Consider the following 24,503-nt stretch of genomic DNA (forward strand, 5'->3'; position numbering starts at 1 on the left):
ATGAGCGTTTGCCATTCACCATCTTGCCCTGAACAGAACATATGCACATCCCAAGGGGATATGGGGATGGGTTGGCCCGTGTACTTCACTACACACGCAGGCACAAGCACTACTGACGCCAGACCTGGGAGCCTGCGCGAGTGCAGACACGGGAGCGCACACAGCCCAGCGGCGAGTTCAAGTGACTCGCATTATTATTTTTTTTTCTTCCTCTGAACAGGTTGCAGCAGGGGGCGTGGGAGACAATGAAGCGGCAGAATTACAGTATGCTGACGCTGGCACATGCAAAGGCAACACGGCGTGGGAGGCGTCCACAGTACCTGATGTTCGTATGCCCTCTTCGCCCCGCCACCATTCACACCAACAAGACAATCCAGGCAACGGTGGTCCGCGTATTAAACGAATATCCTCTCATTACCCGGAAACAACATGCGTGACGGCACGTATGAAAGGTGCTTTACTCAGTGGCCAAGAAGCAAAGATTCCAATGTCCTCGTGCACGCAATTAAATTAATATACAACTCCAACGGTTTTACTAAACTGTAATACACCAACAATCAATCCAAAGACAAATTAGGTCAATAAATTAAAAATAAAACATCCGATGGCAATACATCAAAAAAAATATATATATGTTCTTTCCCTCTTTTTATCTCTTCTTCTTTGCTGATTTTGGATTCATGGATGATGATGATGTTGAAGCTTCCATAGGCTCACAATTTACATCAGATACATCCGACAAAAAAGCCTCTGCACTCCTATGATCAGAAAAGGAATGCAATTGGCCATCCACAACCACACAAAAGACTGCTGGGTAAATCATATAATACTTCAGTTTCTTGAGCCGTGCCTTTTCCTTTGCCACTCCAAAGCACTTTCTTTTTTCGATGACATCTCTACTGAGGTCAGCAAAAATCATAATTTTATTCCCTCCCCATGCAAGATCTCCAATTTCACGAGATTTCCTCAGCATCAGTTCTCTCATTGGAAAACGTAAAAACGTAACAATAAAACGTCTAGGACGCTGACCCAAGGCTGGCTTCTTACCAAGAGACCTGTGAGCTCTCTCAATGTCCAGTGATATCTTAGGATCCAAATGTAGCATGGAGACCAGTGCCTTTTCCAAAAAGGAGATTGGATTCCCTCTCTCTGCATTTTCAGGAAATCCCGCAATCATTATGTTATTTCTCCTTGAGAAATGTTCCTGCTCAGACAGCTTGTTCAATAGCTTCTCATTATTAATCTCCAATTGCCTCACTTGATCAGCCAAACGCAGTGTTTTGTCATCCATCAGGTTAAGATGATCTTCAACAGCAGTTACCTTGACAGTTAGGTCCATAAACCTCTCCTCTGCCTTTATCAACCTTGATTTGATATCTGTGACATCCACTGTTCATTTTTTAAGGAGATCCAAAATCTTATCATCCCTCTCCTCCTCACCCTTCTGTCTTTTAGCAGGCTGTATAGTATCAACAGGTTCAGGAATCTCTGCCATATTGATTAGGATAAGTATTTCAGCAGGCACAGGAGCTCAGCACCTAAGCCGCCATCTCTGAGGCTGACAGTTCCGGAATCCCCCACAATGAGAATTCTGTAAGTATCTATCTTGTCCATTCTATTGTCGTGAAAATTGAAACTTACACCCGTAGTTGAGGTCTGATTTCGCACCTCAATCACTTTTGTCCATTATTTTCAGACCACTCACTGGTGTCTGCTTCTAGTATGGTAGCTTTAACCGTATGTCCTTGAAACAACCCTTGCACCCGACATAGGGCCAGGTGCACTACACATGGTGCTATTATAGGTGGCATTTCTTTCAGAATAAACAGTCTGGGGGTACCACTTTCATGTGGAATCGGGGAGCAGATATAAAAAGGGATCTTTTGACTTCTCCCTTCCTACCTTCCTCATGTGATTATACCATACGTTATCTGTTTCAGAGTGATGTACATCGGTAAATGCTGTAACAATCTCTTGATCCATAGTGTTCCTTCTACCTCTTGACACTATGATGAATCAGAGGTGATTATCCCTGAAACCCTGGCCTGGGATCCTTCTCATGTTGCCAGGGAAAGGCAGACGCTTCCTGACCCTGGGTGTGGTGTTCTGCAGGTGGATCACATGAGAGGGGAATCCAGACAGGAGAACTGGGGGAACCCCTTGACTAACTTCTCTAGAGATCCTACAGTCTTAATGGCGTATTGTAGAATTGAAACCTTTAAAGAAAAAGGTAATCAGAACATTGGGGACTCCAAGTCCAACCATGCCCTAAGTACTGGGACAAGGAAGCAGTCTAGTGGTTCTAATGACCCACACCTGAGCGGGACGTTTCAATATATAAGGCTCCTTCAGGTGCAGGCCATTAGAACAAGGAGGTGGAGTAATTGTAGAGGTTGCCAGTCGCAGATGCGTTGGAAGAAACGAAATGGAGACTGCGGAGCTGCCGCTATCTTTGAAGCGGATGTCGGTCCTAAGAGGGTTTTCCAGATTGATGGCCTTAATTGGACAGGTTGCGCTGCAGGAAGCAGTGCTGTAACAGGCTTTCACCTTGGAGAGAGAGAGGCTCTTCTTATTGTGTGCTGTGTCCCGGTGGCCTGCAAGCACGAAAAGCTCCTTTCCTGATTGGTGCGGGCCGCGGGAAAAATGAAGCAGTCTACCGTGCAGGAAGCAGAAGAGACAGAACGAACAGTGGCCCGAGTGGACGTGTGTGTAGACACTGGTGAGTTTACCATTAGGTAATCCCGGTACGCTCCGTAATTGACCACTGGCCACTAATAACAATGTTGAATATCAAATTAACATAAAGTCATCACATTGGCATAATAAGAACTTTATAAAAAGACAAAAAAAGAAAGGTTATAATCGTTGCTATCAAAACCAATATTATTGCCAAGACACAGAGGGGGGGGGGCTATACCGAAGAAAGCCAACTATAACCACCATTGCCAAAGTAAAGAGATGGCAATACTTCAAAGAGCATATAGCCCACATTGGCTAAATAACAAGAGAACATTATTGCATAAAGATTGTAACCATTATTTCCAGAGTGGGGAAAAGGCAAAACAAGACATCAACAAGCATTCCCAAAGCCAAAAAGGGCTAAGTGTAATAAAGAAACATTGTCAGCAGTTACTTGATGTAAAAGTGGGAAAACAAGAGTGGCGGGAGAGAAACCCCACTGGCAGAAAGTATCAGGGAGGAGAGGAGCATAACCTGCATTGCATGTGGCAAGCACAACAGTGGAACACGCAGCACCAATGTGCATCGTCTTCCCAAAAGAAGTTGCGAATTTAGATGTTGTTGAAAGTTAAAGAATTTTCAAAAAGGTTTGAAGTAAACCTCACCACAAAGTACTTGTAGTAGTGTTAGGAGCTTGTATCCTGGCAGGCGAGTATACCAGGATAGGAGCCTTTTAGTGGTAGTCCTGGCAGGTTAGTGGACCAGGAAGAAATCACTCAAGTACTGCATTGCGGTTGAAGGTTGTGGAGAAGAAGAAGTGGTAAAACCACTAAAGTGTTGAGTAAAATTGTTCTGGCATCATCCTGACATAACATTGTTATTGATACAGATGAATTGTGAAAGTATTTTGATTTTCTTAAGGAGAACAAGTTGCGTTGAACCTTTGTCTCTATATGTGGAGAGAGAAAGAGACTGTTTGGTTGAACCTTTGTTAAAGTCCAAGTGAAAGACTTTTGGACGAAGAAGGACTTTATGATAAAAACCTGGCTACAACAAGGAACTTTATTATTTGAACCTCTGCTTGAAAATCTTGCTTTGAATTTGGGGAACAAGTTCTGACACAGGTTACAAGGATACTGAGTTATTGTTGAATACAACTGTTATTTCTGTTACATTCAAATTGCCATATATTACCTTTGAGTTTGATGCGGGGGGCGGGCCTGCGCCCATGTGATGAGCTGTGAATTTACAGAGCTCCTACTGAGATCCTCCACTGATCCTGTTGTTCAGCGGTAATTATTACATCCAACCGCAGGCAAAGACTTCGCCCCGCAGGGGACACGGGTACCTAGCTGACAGGCGTTGTCCCGATTGAAATCTGACTCGTAAAGCCAGAGAACAAGAGGTTGGGAAACCAGCCCCGTGAGGAAGAAGATGGCGGCCGGAGCAGCATTGCTCTAAGGAGGAGGAGCGGAGGTGCGGCTGCGCTGTGCAGCACCAAGAGCGGCTGATCCGAGGAAACCTCCAGCGCAACAATACTGGGGGCTGCTTGAGACGCTGGCCGGCTGGTTTACAGGATCGCGTGCCTGACAGCGGTGGCGGCTGGTGGCCCTGGAGAGGGCGACCATCAGGTCACCTGTACTGTGCCAAGGATCGAGCTGGGTCCTTAAGTGAGGTGGAGGCGCTCTGGCTGTCATCCGGTGCTTGGAGTGTGGCCCGGGCAGGGGCAGACGCAGGATTGCCTCCAGTGTATGAAAGTCCCACTGTGACAGAGGAGGTCAGAGGACTTACTGTTATGCCGCAGATTTGCCTGATCAGGAGATTTGAGCTCTCCCCCTTGTGCGTCCCCCACCTTGCCTGACCTGCCCATTGGAGACTAGGGCTGGCGGCGGTCTGCCTTCGGCCCCTGCTACAAACCATAACATGCTCTGTGGGTTGAAAGACCCGGCAGTGTGGCGGGCACAGCGCTGACTTTGGGCTGGGAATGTGGGTGCCGTGTTTGGTGCTCAGTTAGAAGCGGACAACTGCATTGCTATGTTAGTGGAACTGCCCTTAGGCACCAGTTCTGCGTGAGGAACAAGTAAGGTAGGAGAGAGACCATGTAAACATGCTTCCCTTCTGGTGCGCGGACTGGGACACTGGGAAGGATATGCAATGATTGCTTAGAGTGCTGTGAGCACTGTTCCATAGGGTTGAGGGTCTGGTTGTGCACGCACCTGATGTCTGGACTGGACTGGTCATGAGGAGGGGGCACCTGCCAGTGCCGACAGGAGGGTGTGCAGGTTGGGGGGACGTGGTCTGCATACAGCAGGATTATTGTGGACTCTCTGATGGTCAATTGATGAGGCGGATGCACAGGCTAAGAGTCTGGAGGGTGGGAACGGCTGCGCTAACCTGTACCCGGTTATTTTTGAAGCTGTGACTGTTAGGATCTGGCATTTACAGCGGACAGCACTCAGTTCAGTGGTCTTACTTTGTATGCCCCAGACAGTAAACCAGATGACAAGAATCAAACTCCAGATCTCAACTCAACTGGTGCCTGCTGTATAGCGCCTTAAAAAAGAGGAAGAAGCGCTGCATTGTGGAGGTGTGTACTACCAACAGTCCCGCTACCAAGCAGACTCTGCACTGAGATGGATACACGCTCATGTGGGGCTGTTCACCTCTGGCTGCTGCACCAACACTATTGGGTCGGTGGGACTGCTTGCAACGGCCCTCAAGGGGGCTAGAGCCGGTGGTGGGTGCCCCATTAGTCTGTTGGTTCACGGGGTTCCAGGGCGACGCATGCTGATGCCGAACTAGACACACTGAGGCATATGTGAATAACGAATATGCAACTCTGACTGGGACATTGGCCCACCTATTGCTGCTGGCTCAACACTTGGATCTCCGTTGAAGTCTCCTTTCATGTCCGTTTTGCCACCACCTCAAATTATGTCCCCGACCAAAGGCAAGGGTAAAGCTACAATCATGGAATCGTTTGTCAATACGGGTAAAACCTGTGAACCCTCGCAAAGTTCATCTACGGCCCAGATGGAGGTGTGTGTGTGTAGCACAGGCGCTCAGGAAGATCTGGTACTGGCTGCAATAGCTGCGCTCCGGTCATCGGTGGAGACAAAGATTGATGAGGTCAAGGTAGACGTTCAGCTACTGCGACAGGACGTCCGACTATTAGCTGAAAGAGTTACAGTGGCTGAATTGGAACTGAAGGAAACGAGGGACACTACTAAAGACCTGGAGACACGGATTTGGACAGGAGGAACACTGCTTTGGAGCTGCGGGCTGAGGATGCCGAAGGGAGGGCCAGGCGAAACAACATACGGCTAATCGGGATCCCAGAGGGCTCTGATCCCACTCAATATGTTGAGACCCTATTACTGCAGGAAATAGGACCTGGGAACTTATTGCAGGGCTTTGCAGTTGAGTTTGCTCATCGCTCATTACAGAAGCAGCCTCCACCGGGGTCCCATCCCAGACCGGTCATTGCAAAGATTTTCAACTTTTGGGACAGGGAGGTGATAGTGAAGCACTCCAGGGAAGGTGGTGAGATCCTGAGAGAGAGTTCCAAAGTCACCATTTACCCGGACTACACGCCGGCGGAGCAGAGGGCCAGGAACTCCTTTGTGCCGGTCAAGGCGATACTCAAGCACTTAAATATCAAATACATGTTTATATATCCTGCTAGGCTCAATATCATATACAAAGGCAAGGCACACTTCCTTGAAACACCAGCAGCTGCCAACATGTGGTTGGAACACAATGGCTTTGTCAGCGAAGATGAACCTAACACCTGATCCTGGGACGTCGGTGTGAGGATGTATAGAGATGCCTCCAACATGAGTGAATGATCTCCAAAGTATGCCTTGATGCATTACGTTCATACGAGTAGGCATTTTATTACAAAATGGTGGTATCGGAAACCGTTCATAGCATTTAACAGTAAACTGTATTAAAAGGGGATAGTAGCTTTATGTTTGCTTAACAAAACAACTCTCTATCACCAGAGAAGCTGCTTTCCTAAACAGTGAGTAATCAAATAGTGCCAAACGTTCAGTATTGTATTAGATATAAACCTATTTTTGAGATATGTAGTATTCCAAATTTAGAAACTGGCCACTTACGCAAGTGGTCAGTGTCTGTTTGATGTCTTGAGGACCATTTGTCGCTGAGCCAATTTATGGCAATCTATTTTATTATTTAAAGCGTGGGCCTAGCTTGAGAGCAGCAGATCGCTGTACTGGGTGTGGATAGACAGAGTTTGGGTTGGCATCTTTTAACAGCGCAGCGAGTTGCAGTTGTTGCGTTAATTAACCATAGAAAAATGCTGTCTGGCACCAGGTAGTGTACACACCACTTCACTGGCAAAATTATCAGCACAACGTTTTGCAATGTGGTCTTAGGAGAAAGATTAGTTATATTGAACTAGCACTGCTAGAAGAGGAAATATAATTCAGCAATCCCAAATGGACTGATAGAATATTTATGCAAAAAGCAAGTATTGTGGCACATTTTCTGAAATATTCACATAACACATTGTAGCACGCCTATACATTTACATTGTGTTTAACGTTGCTAAAATGTTTAAACTTTATTTACCTTGATGCTACAGCCTGCGCAATTTAGCACCGTATCCCTCAGCCAAAGCACTGCATCTGGTGTAAACATGCTTATAGAAGAAGGAAGGTCTGCCAAACAGCACTTCAAAACCTGTATAAAAAAACAGAACAAAAGATAAGTATTGCATTTCATTGCAAAGCATTGTGCGCTCTGAATTCGAAATGTTCCCAATTGATTGGGAGGCAGAGTTCAGACCGTATTTTTATTGGCTGTGGACTTGGGCTCCCCCACAGCTTCCCAAATATCGCGAAGCCTTGAGTCATGTAATGACATTAGACAGTGGTTATCATATCTCCTGGCTGATTCATGTTAAACAGGGCTTGATTGCTCTAGGCCCGAGACACTACTGGGACGACCCTCAGGCAATCACAAGGGTGGCCAAGACAAGGGTAAACCGGCTATTAAACATCAAAATGGTGTCAATTTATAAAATTAATTTCAGTCTTTGGGCCCCGAATACATGGCAAACATGGGAAATCACGGATATGAGGGTTATCTCGATATCCTAACCCCCTCCGCCCCACCTCCCTATGCACAGGCTGCCTAAAAGCCGGGAAATTTGCACAGCATTGGGCTGATAAATATGACGGTAAATTTCCTGTCTTTGGGACCGAGGAAGTGTCTGTGACAAACTTTATGTTCTTATGTGATGGCTTAAGACATCTGATGATTATGCATCTCAAGCCGTTGCTTACATTGTATGGGATTCGTACATTGAAAGCTGACATGGCGTTCTGTAAATCAATGTGTAACTGGGACGCGTTTATTTCGTCTCCAAATATATCCATAGGGCCTGGCTAAGGAGGCCATGCTCTGCCTAATTCTAAATTGTTATCTGATTAAATGCGTAACTTCTGTTGTTGCTGATAAGCACACTAATTTGGCACTTGTGGAAAGTGACATTTTATTTTGGCAATATATGATATGAAATTTGGACAACGACTGATTTCTTGTGAACAGCTGTTAATTTATGTGCAACTAGGGTGCATCCTAATTTGTTTTAATGTATAACAACTGGTCATGCCCCAGAAGGGACCTTTGGGCACATATTGTGTGGGTTTTATTTCAAGATGCTTTATTTTTTTTGGCTGGAAATTTTAGAAATTATAAATTACTCACCGTAATGACTAACGTACTCATAGTCCATAGTCCCCTTTCCTCCATACTGTATGGGCGTCCCTCGCTACGGACGGGAACAGAACCTTTTTTCACCAGAAGAATATGTCTTTCCCATTTAAATTTAGGTGTGCATGGGGGGCTCGGCCCAGGGAGCATGCACGCCTTTGACTTTGCCCACCGGCGCCACACCTCAGTCCCCTTTGATGCGGCCATATCATATTTGCCTAATGACACACCTTTTTGTAAGGGAGAGGATGGTGGGACGTATGAGTAAAGGGGACTAGGAGTACGTTAGTCACTACGGTGAGTAACTTATAATTACTCCTACGTCCCATCCCCTTTCCTCCATACTGTATGGCCGATTACCACTGATTAAAGCCCGGGGAGGGAAGACGATGCAACCCCTAAGAAAACAAGTTTTTCAGAAACGCTTGGCAGAAGGCCGCATCTGATCTAGCACTGGCATCCAAGCAATAATGCTTGCAGAAGGCTGAGTGGGTATCCCAAGTGGCTGCCCTGCTGATTGTCTGCCATGGCACATGTCTTTGGAAGGCCACTGCTGTCGCCTTGGTTCTGATCGCGTGAGCGTTCATGTTTGCTGGTAGCTTCATGCGTTGCCCTTCGTAGGCTTCCCGAATGGCCATAACCATCCATCTAGCTATAGAGGCCTTTGAGGCCCGACACCCTGGCTTTGATCCGCCGAAAGTAATAAATTGGGCATCCGATTTGCGGAATCTTCTAGTCCTGTCAAGGTAGAATCTCAGCGCTCTCCTGACGTCTAGACAATGCAACACTCTTTCTGCTTCATCTTTCGGGTTTGTCTACAGATGCCATGGGCTCGAATGGTTTGTGGGCCAGGGCGCACAGAACCATGTTGAGATCCCCGATGGGTACAGCCTGGTTAGTCCTGTCAGGTGTCTTTTGACCACTGTGTTGGAAATGGAGAAAACATCACCGAAATGTGTGTATGCACCTATGGCCGCAGGTAGGTGCTGCATGTGTCAACCTGCACCTCGACTGTGCCAGATGTGCAGATAAGGACAGCATGTGATCCAGGGTGCACACCAGGGGGTCTTCGCCCTTCTCCTTGGCCCAGTGTCAGAATCTGGTCCACTTGCTTCTGTATTGACTCCTAGTGGAAGCGCTTCCTGCCCCAACTGATGTGCTTGTCCTGGTCCTCTCTCGACCATAGGCCGTGCACAGTGAGGTTGCCCAGCGTGGCTCCCCATCCATCGAGGGAACCATTTGTTGTCATAGTGTATGCAGGTTGGGGCTGTTTGAATGGTCTACCTACCATGAGATTGGTATCCATCCTCCGCCATAATAGGTCCTGGTGAAGATGTGTTGGTATGGTGATTAATGCTGCCTGGGAACCAGCTTCTTGGCTCCAAGAGGCTGGAAAATGGAGCTGCAGCTTCCTCATTTTGAGTCTGGCATGAGGCACTGCGAGGAGGCAGGCTGCCATAATCCCTAGCAGGTGCTGGTACCACCATGCAGAGGTCAACTCAATGCAGAGGAAATGCCCCGTGGCCCTTTTGATCGCTGTGACCTTGTCCGCAGTAGGAAATATATTCTCCTCCTTTGTATCCCAGATGAGACCCAGGAAGGTCAACGGCTGTGTAGGCTGGAGCTGCGACTTCTTGAGGTTGATGGAGAACCCCAGGTCGTAGAGAGTACGCATTAGCCTTGCCGCTGTATTTTTTCGACTTGCTAAGCGAGTCCACACAAACCAACCAGTTGTCGAGGTATGGAAAAAACATGGTGGCCCTCGTAAACACCTCGGGGCTGAATTGAGGCCAAACGGAAGAACCTTGAATTGAAAGTGCAAGCCCATGACCTAAAACCATAGGAAGGAACGATGGGGCTGCCAAATTGGGATGTGTAGATATGCATCCTTCAGATACAGGGAGCACTTCTAGTCTCCCCCACACAGCGACTTCACTATCAGTGCTGGCGTAACCATCTTGAACATTTGAAGGGGTAGGTAAAGGTTTAAGGAGGACAGACCTAGGACTACTTGCTGGCCTGCCTGGTTCTTTTTCTGTAGTGCAAAGATACAAGAGTAGAACCCGAATTTCCCTGAGAGGATCTCCGCAAGGAGTGATGGGTCCCAATGTGAGGGAGGCGGGGGGAGATGGGAGAAGGAAGGAACTTGAGGTATAGGAAGGCGGAAGTCCTGAGACACCACATATAGTCTCCAAGGGTCCGTGAACCGAGCCCACCAGGACTGAGCGTGGAGAGCAAGCCTGCCCCCCCCACCAGAGAACTGTGGATCCTGATGATCCGGTCATTGTTTCTTTCCCTCTGAGGCAGGTGCATGGGGGGGGACTCAAAGAAGCCCTTGTGTGAGGTCTTATGCTGTTTCCATCGGTGTTAGCTGGGGGATCTGGCTGGCTGCCTAGTACGGCGGTCCTGGAAACCCTCAACCCCGTCAAAGGTACGACCTCTATCAGCTTGCAGTTGGACGTGACCAAAGCTCTTCGGTGCTGACTTTGTAAGTATAGCCAGAGATTTGGCTGTCTGAGAGCTGTTCTTTTTCTTATCCAGCTCTTCGTTGGTGGATGAGTTGAACAGGTCTCCTTAAAATGGGAGGTCGAGGATGCGGTCTTGTACATCTGGATTGAATCTCGTGGCTTTGAGTCACGTTGTACGCCTCATGTCAGTAGCCACACAAATGGCCCTACCGGCTGCATCTATATGCGCCATTGAGGACTCCATTAGGCCCTGCATCACCAATTTGACCTCTGCTAGTCCTCCCTGTGAGTTGGCAAGTCCGGGAGGAATTCGGCTATCTCCCTCCAGAGCCTCAGATTTGCGACGGCTAACATGGCATCTGGTTAGCTTGCCGCAAGTGAAGAATGGCATTGGAGTAAATCTTTTTTCCATATGCCTCTAGTACCTTTTCCTCCTTGCCTATTAGAGCCGAAGTACTGGTGGATGAGGTGGATGCCTGAGGCGTTGCATACATGGACTCTGCCGCGATAACAGATGAATGCGGCTGTGGTTGCACCGACAGAATTAGAGAATCGATTGCTGCCTGTCTATACTTAGCTTCCATCTGCTTGTTGGTGGGTTGTGTGGAATGCGGTTTGAACCAACCCATTTTTGCCAGGCCCCCCACATCCTTTTGAAACAGAATGCCCAATCTGGTGGATGCGTGGATGGTCAAGACTTCTGGTTGCTCCTTCTGAGGCTGAGGGATGCCCAGGTATTCCGCCAGGCCTGCTAGTCAGTCACGAAAGGCCTTTGCCGAGGACAGGGTGTCTTGCTCGTCATCGTCCTCAGTGTCTGCCTGGTCCACTGTGTCCTGTGGATCTGTATCGTCTTCAGGCAGCGTTCATAGGGGGTTGCTGGTTGAGGGATCACCGGAGGCAGAAACTGGACCGTAATGCTAGACTGCATCGGGGCCGGGACTTCCGTGGGCAGAGGCGCGGTCGTGACAGTACTTGGAGCCAGCGCCGTTACTGTAGGCTGAGGCTGTGCTGGAGCAGGAGTTGGTGGAAGCTGAAGGATTCCCCCCCCTTGAGGGTATTTCCCATTTGCGGAGACCTCATGAGTGTGAGGAATTTTTCCTTGCAAAATGGAGAGGCCCGTTCTTGCCCCGGTACCGTCAGCGTATATGCTCTCCCTGCGCCGAAGCCTTGGTCATATCCCGCTTCCGTATATCTCATCTGGGATGATGATGGGTAGGAGGCGCACAATGTGGCCTGCTGCATGGTCATGGGAGACCATTTCACACTTCACAGCATTGGAGAAGCAGGTCCGCTCCTGTCGACGCGGAAAAGAGGACTGGGGTGTGGTGCCGGTGGTGGAGTCAAGGGTGCAACTAAATTTAAAGGGCAAAGACATCGTTTTCTGGTGAAAAAAGGTTCAGTTGTCATACGAGAAACCTCAAGGTATTCTCCCATTTAGACCCTCGAGAATCCTCTATTCGGGGGGCCAGTGCACGGCTATCGCCTTGGGATCCGGTCCCTGGGGGTGGACCAATGCATGAGGATCACCCAGGCAGGGGAGTCTGGGGTCATTCTCATGGGAATACCCTATGCGAAACACAGTATCCCCCTCTCACCCGTTATCCACAACCACACAACCCCTCTGTCTTTTTTGGGATATTTTCAAACACACAACATCTCCTCCCCATCCCCATCTTCGCATCATACTAAGAAGAAGCAGCAACCTGTAGCGGTGACTGTAAAAGACATTTAAGACTCATAAGACAGACTATAATACTCTGACAGCAGGCTGGCGCCTTAAAGAAGTCAGGCAAGGTCAGGCAGCCCCAACCCTAATCACACACCTGCTACCCATTATCATCGCACAGGTGTATACAGGGAAGCTGCTGGGGAAGAAAGATCAGATGCAATTGGGAGATCAAGAGGGATTATGCAAGGCTGAGACCGGCAGAGTATCCCACTTCAAATCCCAAACACCAAAAACAGATTGTCTGGAGCTGAGAAACCAAGAGGCTCGGAGCCGTCAGGTGAATCCAGAGGAGGACAGCGTGCAGTGACGCTGGGCCAGTGAGAAGGAAGGGCTCCAGCGTGTCACAGCAGCCATGCCTCCTACGTGTTGTATTCAGACAGCCAGGACCTTGCTGTTGAGATCCAGACATTTGCTTGTTCGCTTGGGACCAGTGCCGACTCAAAGGATGTGGAGAGGCAGGTAGTGAGACCCGGACCTCACCCCCATGCCAAAGGACAGAGCCACTGACCTCGCAACACTGCTCGGTGAGTCTGATCAAAAGAGAGAGGGAGAGGGACTCAGGCGCGAAGGTGGGAAGCAGAGCACGTAAGGAAAGGCGCCAAGTAAAGCGGCAAGTGGCCCAAACCCAAAAAGTAAGGTGAAAGTTGATGACAAAATAAATAAAGTTGGTCCGAGCCCGGTGTAGGAAGATCAGCTGAGAACTTTTGGTTAAAGCAAGTTTGAATTGAAATTGGTCCGAGCCCGGCGAAGGGAGACTAATTGAACATTGTGTTAAGAGGATCTGAGCCGGCTGAGAGGAGTCTGGGGTGAACCGTGAATCACCCAAGAAAGTGATACCTGAAAGATAATAAGAGCCAAAGTAACAGAGTGACCCCGTGTGCGTGAACACGATATTGGAAGTCTCTGTAAAATGAAAATGAAGTCCCTGAAGTGAAGTGATGTGAACACTGAAAAGCAATTGAAACTAAAAGCCAAAACGGGGCAATCAAGTAGAGAAAAAGTGAATAGAATCCCCAAGAAGGGTTGTTTGAAACAGAACTGAATGTAAAGTAAAATTAATTGATCTTAAAAAATACAAGTACCAGAATGCAGCAGTGTCGTAGTGGTCACGTATGGCATTAAAGAAAAGCCATATAGTTTTCAAAGTCTCTGACATTAGAGCAAAGTGCATCTGGAAGAGAGGGTTGGGGGAGGATATCCCGTTTCAATTGTATAAACCTGAAAGCGAAGCGAACTTTAAATATTATTTGCACTCCATGTTATTGTACAAATATGAGACTTTCAAGGGCAAAGAGATTTTTTTGCAAAAGGCCCTGGTGTTTTTTCTGGATTGTATCCTCGTGCTAGAGATGCCAGAGACTGTGCTAAGCTCGAGTGCACCGCCTTGCCCCATGCTGAAAACGTGGGGAAGGAAGGCCAACGGCCTCAACATCCTGACATACTCTGTGAGCACTTTTCTTTTTTCGTAACATTGTTTCCCACACTATTTGTATTTAGAGGTAAGGCTCGGCAAAAGGTTTATTAGTATAGGCCCTTTCATTTTGACAAGACACAACTAGGTCTGCGTTATTATTATTTGATGGTCATAGCTTGCTTCCATCTGTAGATTTAAGATTAGATGGGCTATTTTAAAACCCTTTTTAAGTTCAATAAACACGCTTGAACTGTGATCACTTGTGTCTGTCTTACTGTTGATACCATGCCTTTCTTACAGTGCATAGCAGGGGACACCCATACAGTATAAAGGAAAGGGGACAGGAAGTAGAAGTATGTGATTTTATATTGTATTGGAATTGGTGTATACTGTATGTTACCTAAAGACTCAGTCGAAAAATGGTTTATACAACAACAGCAAAGAATTTCTTGACGTATGATTTGAAAGTGCCAATAGTTAATTTTAAATAAATATTAATCAATGAAACAACATGCTGTGTGACAGAAAATTCCTTTGTAAAATAGCAGCTTACACAGCAGGCAGTGTGCAAACCTAACAAGGTTAAAAAGCATCACCATTGGCAACAAGAGGGCTGCCGGCAAGGAGAAGACGTGCTTAAGAGCCCAGCGAATCCTCCACCAACAAAGGTGCTCTTAAATAAGCACAGCTCAGCTCGATTCAGCTCTCAACTCCACAAGAACTGAGCGGTGAACCAGGAGATCCCTCCAGGCCCGGCACATTGGCTCTGCCATATGTAACAGGACAGTTCGAGCAGGCGGAGAGGCACTGGAGCGGATGACCCTGCTTAGAGCGGCGCCCTACCACGGCCAGCGGACTAGCTCGGTGGTCGGTGGGCCTGCCTTTGGGAGTGAACAACATCCCTGTCTTGGGGCACCACACGCAGTCCAGGAGGAGACTTGACTGAGGAGCGGGGTAAGCGCTCAAGTGGGGCCTACACGAAAGTGATCATCAGCCTGCTGGTTGGGGTAGGGCGGGTCGGCAACCCGACACTCTAGAAAGGACTGAACATTGGCGGTGCTGGTGGTGCGGGCAGTGGATTCCCCCCCCCCACCCTGATGGGTTGCAGACAGCAGAGCGACGGCTGCACGCCCACAAAGCAGCAATCAGTGTGACACGAGATTCCTCATAGGAGCTAAATGAGGTGACACCGCAGAGGAGGCATGGCCCTGGAGGGAACAGCAGGGCCCGGCAAAGACGGAGTGAAGACCCTTGCGGCAGACTGCAGCGGGTGCTGGCAGCTGGGTCCCCGGGTAGCTGGCTCGGGAAAGTGCAGGGAGGAGCATGACCCTCCTAGCTCAACCGAGTAACACCCCTACACCCAACAGCGGCACTCCCTGTTAAGATGGATTTCTGAACTCAGACCTGGTGGGCAGAGGTTCAGAAGGCCAGCCTAGTTTCTTGGAACAGGGTAACCTTCTGGACAAGCCGGACCAATCAAGGTAGCATTGGCGGCGGTAAAAACTAGATCTCAGGAGGGGTGAGGGTGACTGAAAGACCTCAATGAGCACACAGAGTAAAGGACACTTACAAATCACTCCCAGTCAGGTGTATATATATTAAAAATACAAATACATTTATTCAAGGCCTTTGAGTTTCAACACAATAGTTATTAACAGTAATACTTTTAAACCAACACAATCCTACTAAAATACATATGTACAAGACCAACTGGCCTAAAGTGTTAAAGCACGAAATGGGTCCACAACCTGGGATGGAAGCAGGTAGTGCAGAGAGTCTTTAGGCAATTCTGCAGTAATCACAATAAAGATTGCCCACGCTATCATCTCAGGAAGTCTTCATTCTATTAAAGACAAGGAGGCAAGCATTATGCTTTACTTTCTTTATTTGCTGCCACACCAGCACTTTAAAACTTAACTTTAATACTGTACATTTATGTTCTTACAAAATCACCGTTATGGAAAACGAAAATGGATCAGTTTAAACGTTTGTTTCACATCTGCATGTGATCACTGTAATCACCCGGGAACTACTAGTCCCATGATACTCAGTCTCTGGTAGTCCAATCCTCCCAGCTCTGCGCCTATCAGAGGGCAGCCTCCTGTATAAGAACCCTTGTGCCCAGGTCCTTTCCTCTTTCTTTGTGTCTCGCCCTTAAACTCAGTAGTCTCTTCGCCAATGGAGCGATCCTCTCGGGATGAACTGTTAACAATCCTCGGAACTGAAGGCTTTAAGGTCAAACGCGACCAACTTGAAAGAAACTTTACTCAATTTTGCGAGTTTCTTCATCCTGTAGTTTTCTGGTCATCTCCTAAAAGGAATGGAGAGTCATTTTGAGGGTGGGAATGAGCAACGGTGATACAAAGTTAACCACATGCCAATGCAACTGATATGTTACTATTCTGGGTGGGATATAATGCTCGCCTCCTTGTCTTTAATAGAATGAACACTTCCTGAGCTGATAGCGTGGGCAATCTTTATTCTATGACAAGACAGGAGGCTCGCATTATGCTTGTTCAACGCTGTTCACCACCCTATTAGGTATTTCCGATACAGGCTTAAAATAGAATGTCTTGAAGGTCGACTCAGAGGACCAATCTGCTGATTTCATAATGTCTTGTAGCGACACCCCTGTAGTAAAAGCTTTTGAAGCCATCGCCCCCCTGGCTGAATGCGCCCCAAAAAGAGACAAGTCAATCCCTGCCCAATGCATTATTTCTCTCACCCATCTAGCAATGGTCGCTGATGCTACTGCATGATAGGGCTTCCTGCGCGCAATGAGTAGCTGGGTCACTCCCTGTGGCCTAATATGCGCTGCTGCTTTCTCATAATCTTTGATACATTGTGCTATGCAAAGCTTTCTATTACTAGTGAAGTACGGGTAGTCAATCACTCTCGAATCTGTCTTTGTCCTTTTAGTAATGGTAAAAGAGATGCCGTCCGGATAGAATATTTTCCTATCGATTTCCAGAGCTTTGACATCAGAAACTCTCCTACAGGCTGTAAGGCAAAGCAGCATGGCTAGCTTTCCCGATAACTGAGATCGGGACAAGCTCTCGTTATCGGGCCATGTAAGAAAGAGGCGAAAAACGTCTCTAACATCCCGCAACACTTTGTACTTGGGCATAGGTGGTCTTTTGAGCTTCATCCCCCTGAGTAGACGTACAACTGCTGGGTGCTCACCTACCGCGGTACCGTCTATCTCATCGTGTTCCGCTGAAATGGCTGACCTATACACTCCCACCGTTCTGAAGGCGCCGCCTTCTTGAAATTTGAAAGCTAGGAAGTTGAGGACTTCTACTAAAGGGGCTGAAACGGGATCCAACTCGTACTCCGAATACCACCTGGACCACCCATTCCTTGACGCACTATAGCTCCGAAGGGTGGAAGGCACCCAGGAGTCTCTGATACAATCTGCAGCGAGTTGTGAAATTCCTGGCAAGTCCCATCTTTTCCTGAAACCCTGCATGCTATCAAATGTAGCGAGCCCGCTGTCACTAGCGGGTGAGGATGGCCGGATGAGTCGAGAAGAAGGTCCGGCAGCTGAGGCACTATCCCCGTAAAATCCGTAGAAAGTTCCATCGCTACTGGAAACCAAGGTTGTGCCTTCCATAGGGGGAGCACCATCACAATCTCTGCTTGGTCTCTGCGAACTTTCGCTAGAGCTCTCATGATCATAATGAACGGCGGGGAGGCATAATGTACTGCCCCTGTCCAGGGTTGCAGGAAGGCATCGGTGCCTGCTGCATCCGGGTATATCCTCCAGCTGAAGTACCTTGATGTCTGGGCGTTCAGTCTGGATGCGAACAGATCTATGTGTAGGGGCCCCCATAGATTCTGCAATCGCTGGAAGACTTGGGGGTGTAGTTTCCAATTGCTGGAGTCCACAAGATAACGTGAATTCCAGTCTGCTACTTCGTTCCGCTTGCCTGGTAAGTATTCCGCTGATACAGAGATTCTGTTTTGAAGACAGTAATGCCAGAAATTCTTCGCTAACTCGGCTAGCGTTTTGGATTTTGTGCCTCCCAATTTATGTATCGCACTGCAGAGATGTTGTCCATCTTGAGCAGTACGCAACATTTCAACTTGTCTTTCGTAAAAGCGCGCACTGCGAAAGAGCCCGCTAACAACTCGAGAAAATTTATATGGAGTTGTAACTCTTCCCTCCTGTCTGCACATGTTCGCATCTGGATCCCCAGCCTGACCTGCTTGCATCTGATTCTATAAGTAGTTCTAGGGCGTCGCCAAAAATGGCGCGGCCGTTCCAGGCCTCCATATTCTCTAGCCACCAGTTGAGCTCTGTGAGGGCTTCGCGGTCCAAAGTCACTAATTGATGGTATCGCAGACCTCCTTGGAGATGTTTTATCTTGAGCCTTTGCAGTGCTCGATAATGAAGAGGACCCGAAAATATCGCCTGAATGGAGGCAGCTAGAAGACCTACTACTCTGGCTAGTTTGCGAAGGGAAATAGTCCCTTTTGCTAGAACTGCTCTGAGTTCTTTCTTGATCGCTCTCACTTTGTGACCCGGGAGCTCGAGGGAGGCTTTCACAGAGTCTATTGTGAAGCCTAGAAAGTCTATCCTCTGGACAGGACGTAGTTGGGATTTGTCTAGGTTCACTAGGAATCCTAGCGAGGTGAGGCGAGAGAATACCCATTGAACGTTCTTTGCTAGAGTAGCTTTTTCTGATCCGCAGACGAGAATGTCGTCTAGATAGGTGATGATACGTATGCCTCTCTCTCTGATGGCTGCTGCCACCGGTTTCATGAGCTTGGTGAAGGCCCAAGGAGCGGAGGACAGACCGAACGGGAGACACATGAATTGCCATACTTATCCCTTCCATCGGAAGCGCAAATACTTCCAATAAGAAGTTGCTATCGGAATCGTTAGGTTGCGTCTTTGAGATCTAGACGAGCTAGCCAGTCTCCGGAGCGCAGAAGGTCTCGGAGAAGATTAATCCCCTCCATCTTGAAATGGTTGTATAACACCCATTCGTTTAAATCTTTCAGATTGATTACTGGTCTTATTTTGTCCCCTCTGTGAACTAGGAACATGTTGCTGAGGAAACCGGGATCTCTCTGGAGTTCGCGCTCTATTGCATTTTTGCTTTCTAGTTTTCTGAGCTTGCTATGCAGGAGCGCTGCTTCCTCTTGCGCCATAACTATGGGGTGGGGTTCTGTTATCTGCACTGGCGTACCTATAAAATCTATCTGTAGGCCTGTTACTGCCTGTAGCACCCATGCATCGCTTGATAATGCTTGCCATTCGCGCAGGTAGTGGAGGGTTCTTCCTTCTACACGCTGACATGCTGTACTCACCGGCTGCTGCCCCTGGTTGTCTGTAAGATCCTCTTCCCCTGCGGCCTCTAAGGAACCTCGATCTAGCCGGGAAGAAGGAGTCTTGTTGTCTGGGGTCCCAGTACTGGGCGCGCTGATTGTAGGGCCTTCGATGGGAGTTATAGCGACCGGACGAGCGACCCCTATGTCGTCCGGTCCCGGCAAAAATCCGCCCTGGAAAGATTTTTCGGATTGTCTGGGCCTTCTCTAAAGCAGAATAAGTTCCTACGAACTGCGCCATTTCTTTGGTGAACGCCTCGCCGAACAACAGACCTTTGGCGCCTTCGCCCGCTTCATAGGTGGCCAGGTCACTCAACTTGTTGTCAATCTTCAATAAGATTCCTCTTCTTCTTTCCGAAGATAAGGCACAGTTGGCGTTGCCCAATAGGCATACTGCTCTTTGCGCCCAGTTGCCCAGGACGGTTGCGTCTATTGGCGAACCTGTATCTTTTGACTTCTCAGCGAGGTCCATAATTTTTGCTAATGGACCTGAAATGTCCAGGAGCTTATCCTGACATCCTTTCCAGGCTCGGTCCACGCCTTTCGTGACGTCTCTAGCTGTTTTGGTCACAAACGTAACCATCTTAGGGTCTAAATCAGGGATTTCTGTTAGTTTATTCGGCAGCTCTGGTCTAGGACACTCGGATCTCATTCTCGATCTTACCTCTCTTTCTAGAGGTTTTCTGATATGCTGAGCCATGTAAAGTGCCACTCTAGGGGAAGGTACCCATTCTGAGGACTTAGGGTGTCGGATGGCTTCAGGGTCGAACATGTCTGCCGTATCTTCTATGATTTGGGGGTCTTCCACACCTTTACTGATATCTTCTTCTTCCTCGCCCCCTTCATCATCGGGCGAATAGCCCTCGTCATCGTCCCCTAAATTGTACACCCCTGAGGTAGGGGGTCTATCCTGGCCGTCTCTGTTCTTTGCCAGGAAGGCTTCTTTAAGCCTGGCGACAGTGTCGCCTGTCAATTGGGGAACAGTGTTAACCCTTTCAGTTTTGCCCGGGGGGGGGTCAAAGAGTGCTTGCTCTTCCGGGCTACTTTACACCCCTTCTTCTCAACCCTTTTTTGGGGGTGTCCTGCTGACGTTCCTTCATCAGGGCTACTAGCCCGTCTTTTCCTGGCTGTGATCTGTTTCTGTTGTTCAGCCATTATCATTTCCAGAGTCTCCAATCTCTTCGTAATGGGCTGCACCCCTTGAGAGACCGCCTGCTGCAAGGAGTCTCCGAGTACCTTCTTAAAACTCTGTGTCAAGTCTGATTCTTGCTGGGAAGGATCCTCTTCCCACTCTTCTTGACTTCACTCCAGAGAAGTGGAAGGGGTGTTGGTGGGGGTGACAAACTGAGCCATAATCGAGGTGTTGGCAGGGCCAACTGCGTGGAAGTCAGCAGATGAAGGCTCTTCAGGCTCTACACACCTTTCTTAGGAGTAATGTAGTGTGTGCCTGTAAACCGCTTCTTGCGTTTTATAAAGTATTCAAAAGATATATATATTGTATTTTTTTTTTTTTAATAAATCTGGAGCTCTGGTTGACTACATCCCTCGTACGCGACTGCAAGCGCAATGTGAGCGGAAGCTAGAATCCCTGGGGAAGCTGGGAAAAACCTGAGGGGGGTCCCGCTCTCACAGGTCCTAACGGCCACCGAGTTCGCCGGCGCCGATTATTACAGAGCGTGGGGCTCAGCAGCCTGAAGCGAGCGGAAATGCTCACGGCTCCGGCCCTCGCTCGCTCTTCACAACACTCGAAGTTTTGTGAAAGAAGTATAACGCGCGCTTACTGAATGTAATACGCTGCGCAACGCTCACGCTACGCGTTCAGGTAAACTCTTTTGAGGAGATCCATGCGCGCTACTGTGTAATGCCATACTGATATACACATATTACAGAAATTATAGAAATATATACGTGACTAGCAATCCTTCTATAAGCAAAGATAGAGAAAAATGTCACTTATCTTATGGCAGCAAAAATAAAGAGGAAAGGACCTGGGCACAAGGGTTCTTATACAGGAGGCTTCCCTCTGACTAGTAGGTCCCGGGTGATTACAGTGATCACATGCAGATGTGAAACAAACGTTTAAACTGATCCATTTTTGTTTTCCATAACAGTGGTTTTGTAAGAACATAAATGTACAGTATTAAAGTTACGTTTTAAAGTGCTGGTGTGGCAGCAAATAAAGAAAGTAAAGCATAATGCGAGCCTCCTGTCTTGTCATAGAATCCTACCTGAAAGGCAGTCCAGTCCCTAAGAAGAGGGGAGCCGATTGTTCAAATGTACTTGCAATGCTGGCGAATGCGGTAGTGCAGATGGGCGAAAACAGGGTCTGTAGGAAGGTGGGTGAGGTGATGCATAATAAGTTCCCACTATTCATAGAGGGTCTCCGCAAAAGGGCAGAACAGGTTCCAGGATTTGGGAATAGTTTGAGAACTCAGGCTATCTGTGGAAAGGAGAGGGGCCCTAAGAGGCCACTTGGTGGAAAAAAGGATGGATGCGCTAGGGGCCACCGGTAAGGGTTGCAAGTACTCACCAACCTGTGGCGCACTCCGGACCAAACTTCGTCAGTCGAGTCCAGTTGCAGGTTCAAATGCAGTAATTTGTGCGGCTCTGCAGCTTTCAGCGGTGAAGTTACAGCGATGATTCCCAAACCGGACATTGGCGATTTCGCTGCTCCTGCTGGATGGATTAGGCCAGTTTCAATGTAGCAGACTTCAAGGCACAGAGGAGCACAGCAGCAAGGCACCTGCTAAATTCGTCACCACGGCTGGGCTACACGGTAACCGCATGTATTCGGGTTTGGGCGCTCTCTCTTTACTTCAGACCTGGGAACGCCAAATGTATGAAATTCGGGGTGAGCGTGCCATGAACACAGAGCTAGCGATGTACCAAGTTTCAAGGGTCTCCCCAAAACGGCGGTAGTGTCAGAGGAAAGGTCCTGCACAAGTTGGTCAGCCCACTGGTTGGCCCAGGGACACTTCCGAGAAGGTTTACTTGCAGGGTTTGATGAAGGTGCCGAGAATAGTTAGTCCCACTATTCAAAAGGGTCAAAGTGTCTTCGCAGACCTTCTAGTTGGATCAGATGCAGAGGGGTCCAGCGGGACGACAGCGGGCTCAGGGTGCCAAACCTTCCAGCGGGTCACCAGCGGTTCCTCGACTCGGCTTCTTAGTTTCAGGATACTTGGATCCTATCCTATGTTCAGTGAGAACTCCAGAGATCGACATGGTATGGGTGTTTGGAGCCTTCTCTTATCCAGAATCTCCTTTGTGCCAAAACGAAGAGGACCCAATGGGAGTTCTGCTCACATACAGGCACACCATACGTGGACCAATCACGGACCACAGTGGCCCAGTAATTCAGAGCACACCAGACTTTCTGGCACCCAGGATGTGTATTGGAACCAGACACTCCATCCCACATCCTGGAAGCACACATTCAAGGCGTGCAGAAGCCTACGAAAGCTTGGCGTTTCGTGGGCGAATGCATGCCCAAATAAGGAATGACCCGGGTTGGCTCGACCTTGGGGCAAGATGGCCAAAGGACAGGAAAAAGAACCTTGTTGCATGGTGATTTTGGAGCCAGGCCACCCATTCGTGCCGAACACGGTAAACAAGGTTTTCCTAGCAGGAAAGGGTTAATAATTCATGAAAAGATAAGCTGCCACCAGCCCTGTCCAAGGCACATCTGCACTTCTCCTAAAAAATCCTTTGAGGGCATCTAGGGCCTTTTTTATTTTTTTATTTTATTTCATACAGTTTGGTTAAACTTTTGAAATAACTACATCACCAACTACAAAACTACTATTTACATAAAACCTTGTAATAATGTTAGTAAAATAACATTATTAAAATAAGAAGAAGAGGAGGAGGAGGAGGAAAACAAAAAAATAGATGACCAGACTATATGTGTAAACTTTTGAGGAGTTCTCAAAAGGCACTCTTCTCCGTTTCCAGCTTCATTTGTAACTTTTTTAGAAACCTCGTGAGCGCAAACGTTAGTTTTCTACAGTCACTGTTATGCATTTGGGACCACCAGTCTTCTCTATTGTAGGTTGTACATTCCTCCATTAGTTTTCCCAAGAAGGGAGTTCTCATATTTCTTAGGTTCGGACAAAATGGGATTAGATGTTTTAGATTCTCCTCATTTTGATTACATAATCTACAGCTTATGTTTTCAGATTGATTTAATCATCTTTGGATCAAGTTCTCCTTGGTTTCAAATAAGTTCAGTCTGAATTTTAAGTACAACCTTCTCGAGTGCTTGCAGGGACCAATAACCATATATTTGGCAATTGTGTTGACTCCTTTCGCTTCAGCCGGTGAGTTGGTCATACACTTGTGTCTTGATCTTTTTTCCACCGTCTCGATCCAGTCAAGCTGAAGAAGTTTTTTCTTTACTGCATTCGGATTGCCCCATAAGGTTTTTTCATCTGTGAACGGTTGTATCAAGATCTCTTTACATTGCTGCTTCCATGTAGTTAAAGCTGTCTTGCCTTCTTGTGGTCTTTTTGGGTCCCTTAGTGCTTCAAAAGGTCCAAGTTCTGCTTCCACTTGGTTCTTCCTATATAGGGACAGTTATTTCCACATTATTCTTACGTTTAATGAGGTTAGCCCTACCTCGTAGAGCACACAGGCTGTTGGGAAGCTCAGAGGTATTTGTAGGATTTGCTTGCAGAATTTGCTTTCGCACCTAGACCAGATCTCGGACGCGCATCCAAACATACTTTCGGCTCCGAAGGTCAAAATTGGGGACACCTTGCTTTTGTAAAATTTTATTATCGGGACATACAAGAATTTCCCATATTTTTTGTGAAGGATCAAGCCTTGCGTTGTTAACTGATTGCAGGTGCTAGCGATTTTCTTCATCATAGGCTCATCATTGATGGATGAATTGACCAGCGTTCCCAGGTATCTTGTGTATGATACTTTACTCAGAGCTTCTATCCCCAGTGTCCATCGCAACTTCTTTGTCTTAGGCTGGGCACCTTTCCTGTTTTCGAGTAGGAGCATCTCAGATTTGGATACGTTGATCGCGAGAACTTAATCTTCAATGAACAGCTTTAGGGCATTTAGTTTCCTTTGGAGACCGATAGGTGTTAGGTCCAGAATGACCAGGTCATCGGCATAGAGGATCCAGCTG

At 47.7% G+C, this 24,503-nt stretch overlaps 1 protein-coding gene across 2 annotated transcripts in view; it reads right to left on the reverse strand.

Annotated features, from left to right (window-relative positions):
- Window positions 1–24,503, reverse strand: part of TDRD7 (tudor domain containing 7) — a 2,843,905-nt gene that overhangs the window by 442,887 nt on the left and 2,376,515 nt on the right. For both annotated transcript variants that reach the window (XM_069630367.1, XM_069630366.1), the window contains one exon: window positions 7,276–7,386. In XM_069630367.1, coding sequence (XP_069486468.1) covers window positions 7,276–7,386 — 111 coding nt within the window. The remainder of the gene's footprint in view (window positions 1–7,275; window positions 7,387–24,503) is intronic.

Source organism: Ambystoma mexicanum, chromosome 6q (assembly GCF_040938575.1).
Source record: "Ambystoma mexicanum isolate Mex_15411 chromosome 6q, UKY_AmexF1_1, whole genome shotgun sequence".
Classification (NCBI taxonomy): Eukaryota; Metazoa; Chordata; class Amphibia; order Caudata; family Ambystomatidae; genus Ambystoma; species Ambystoma mexicanum.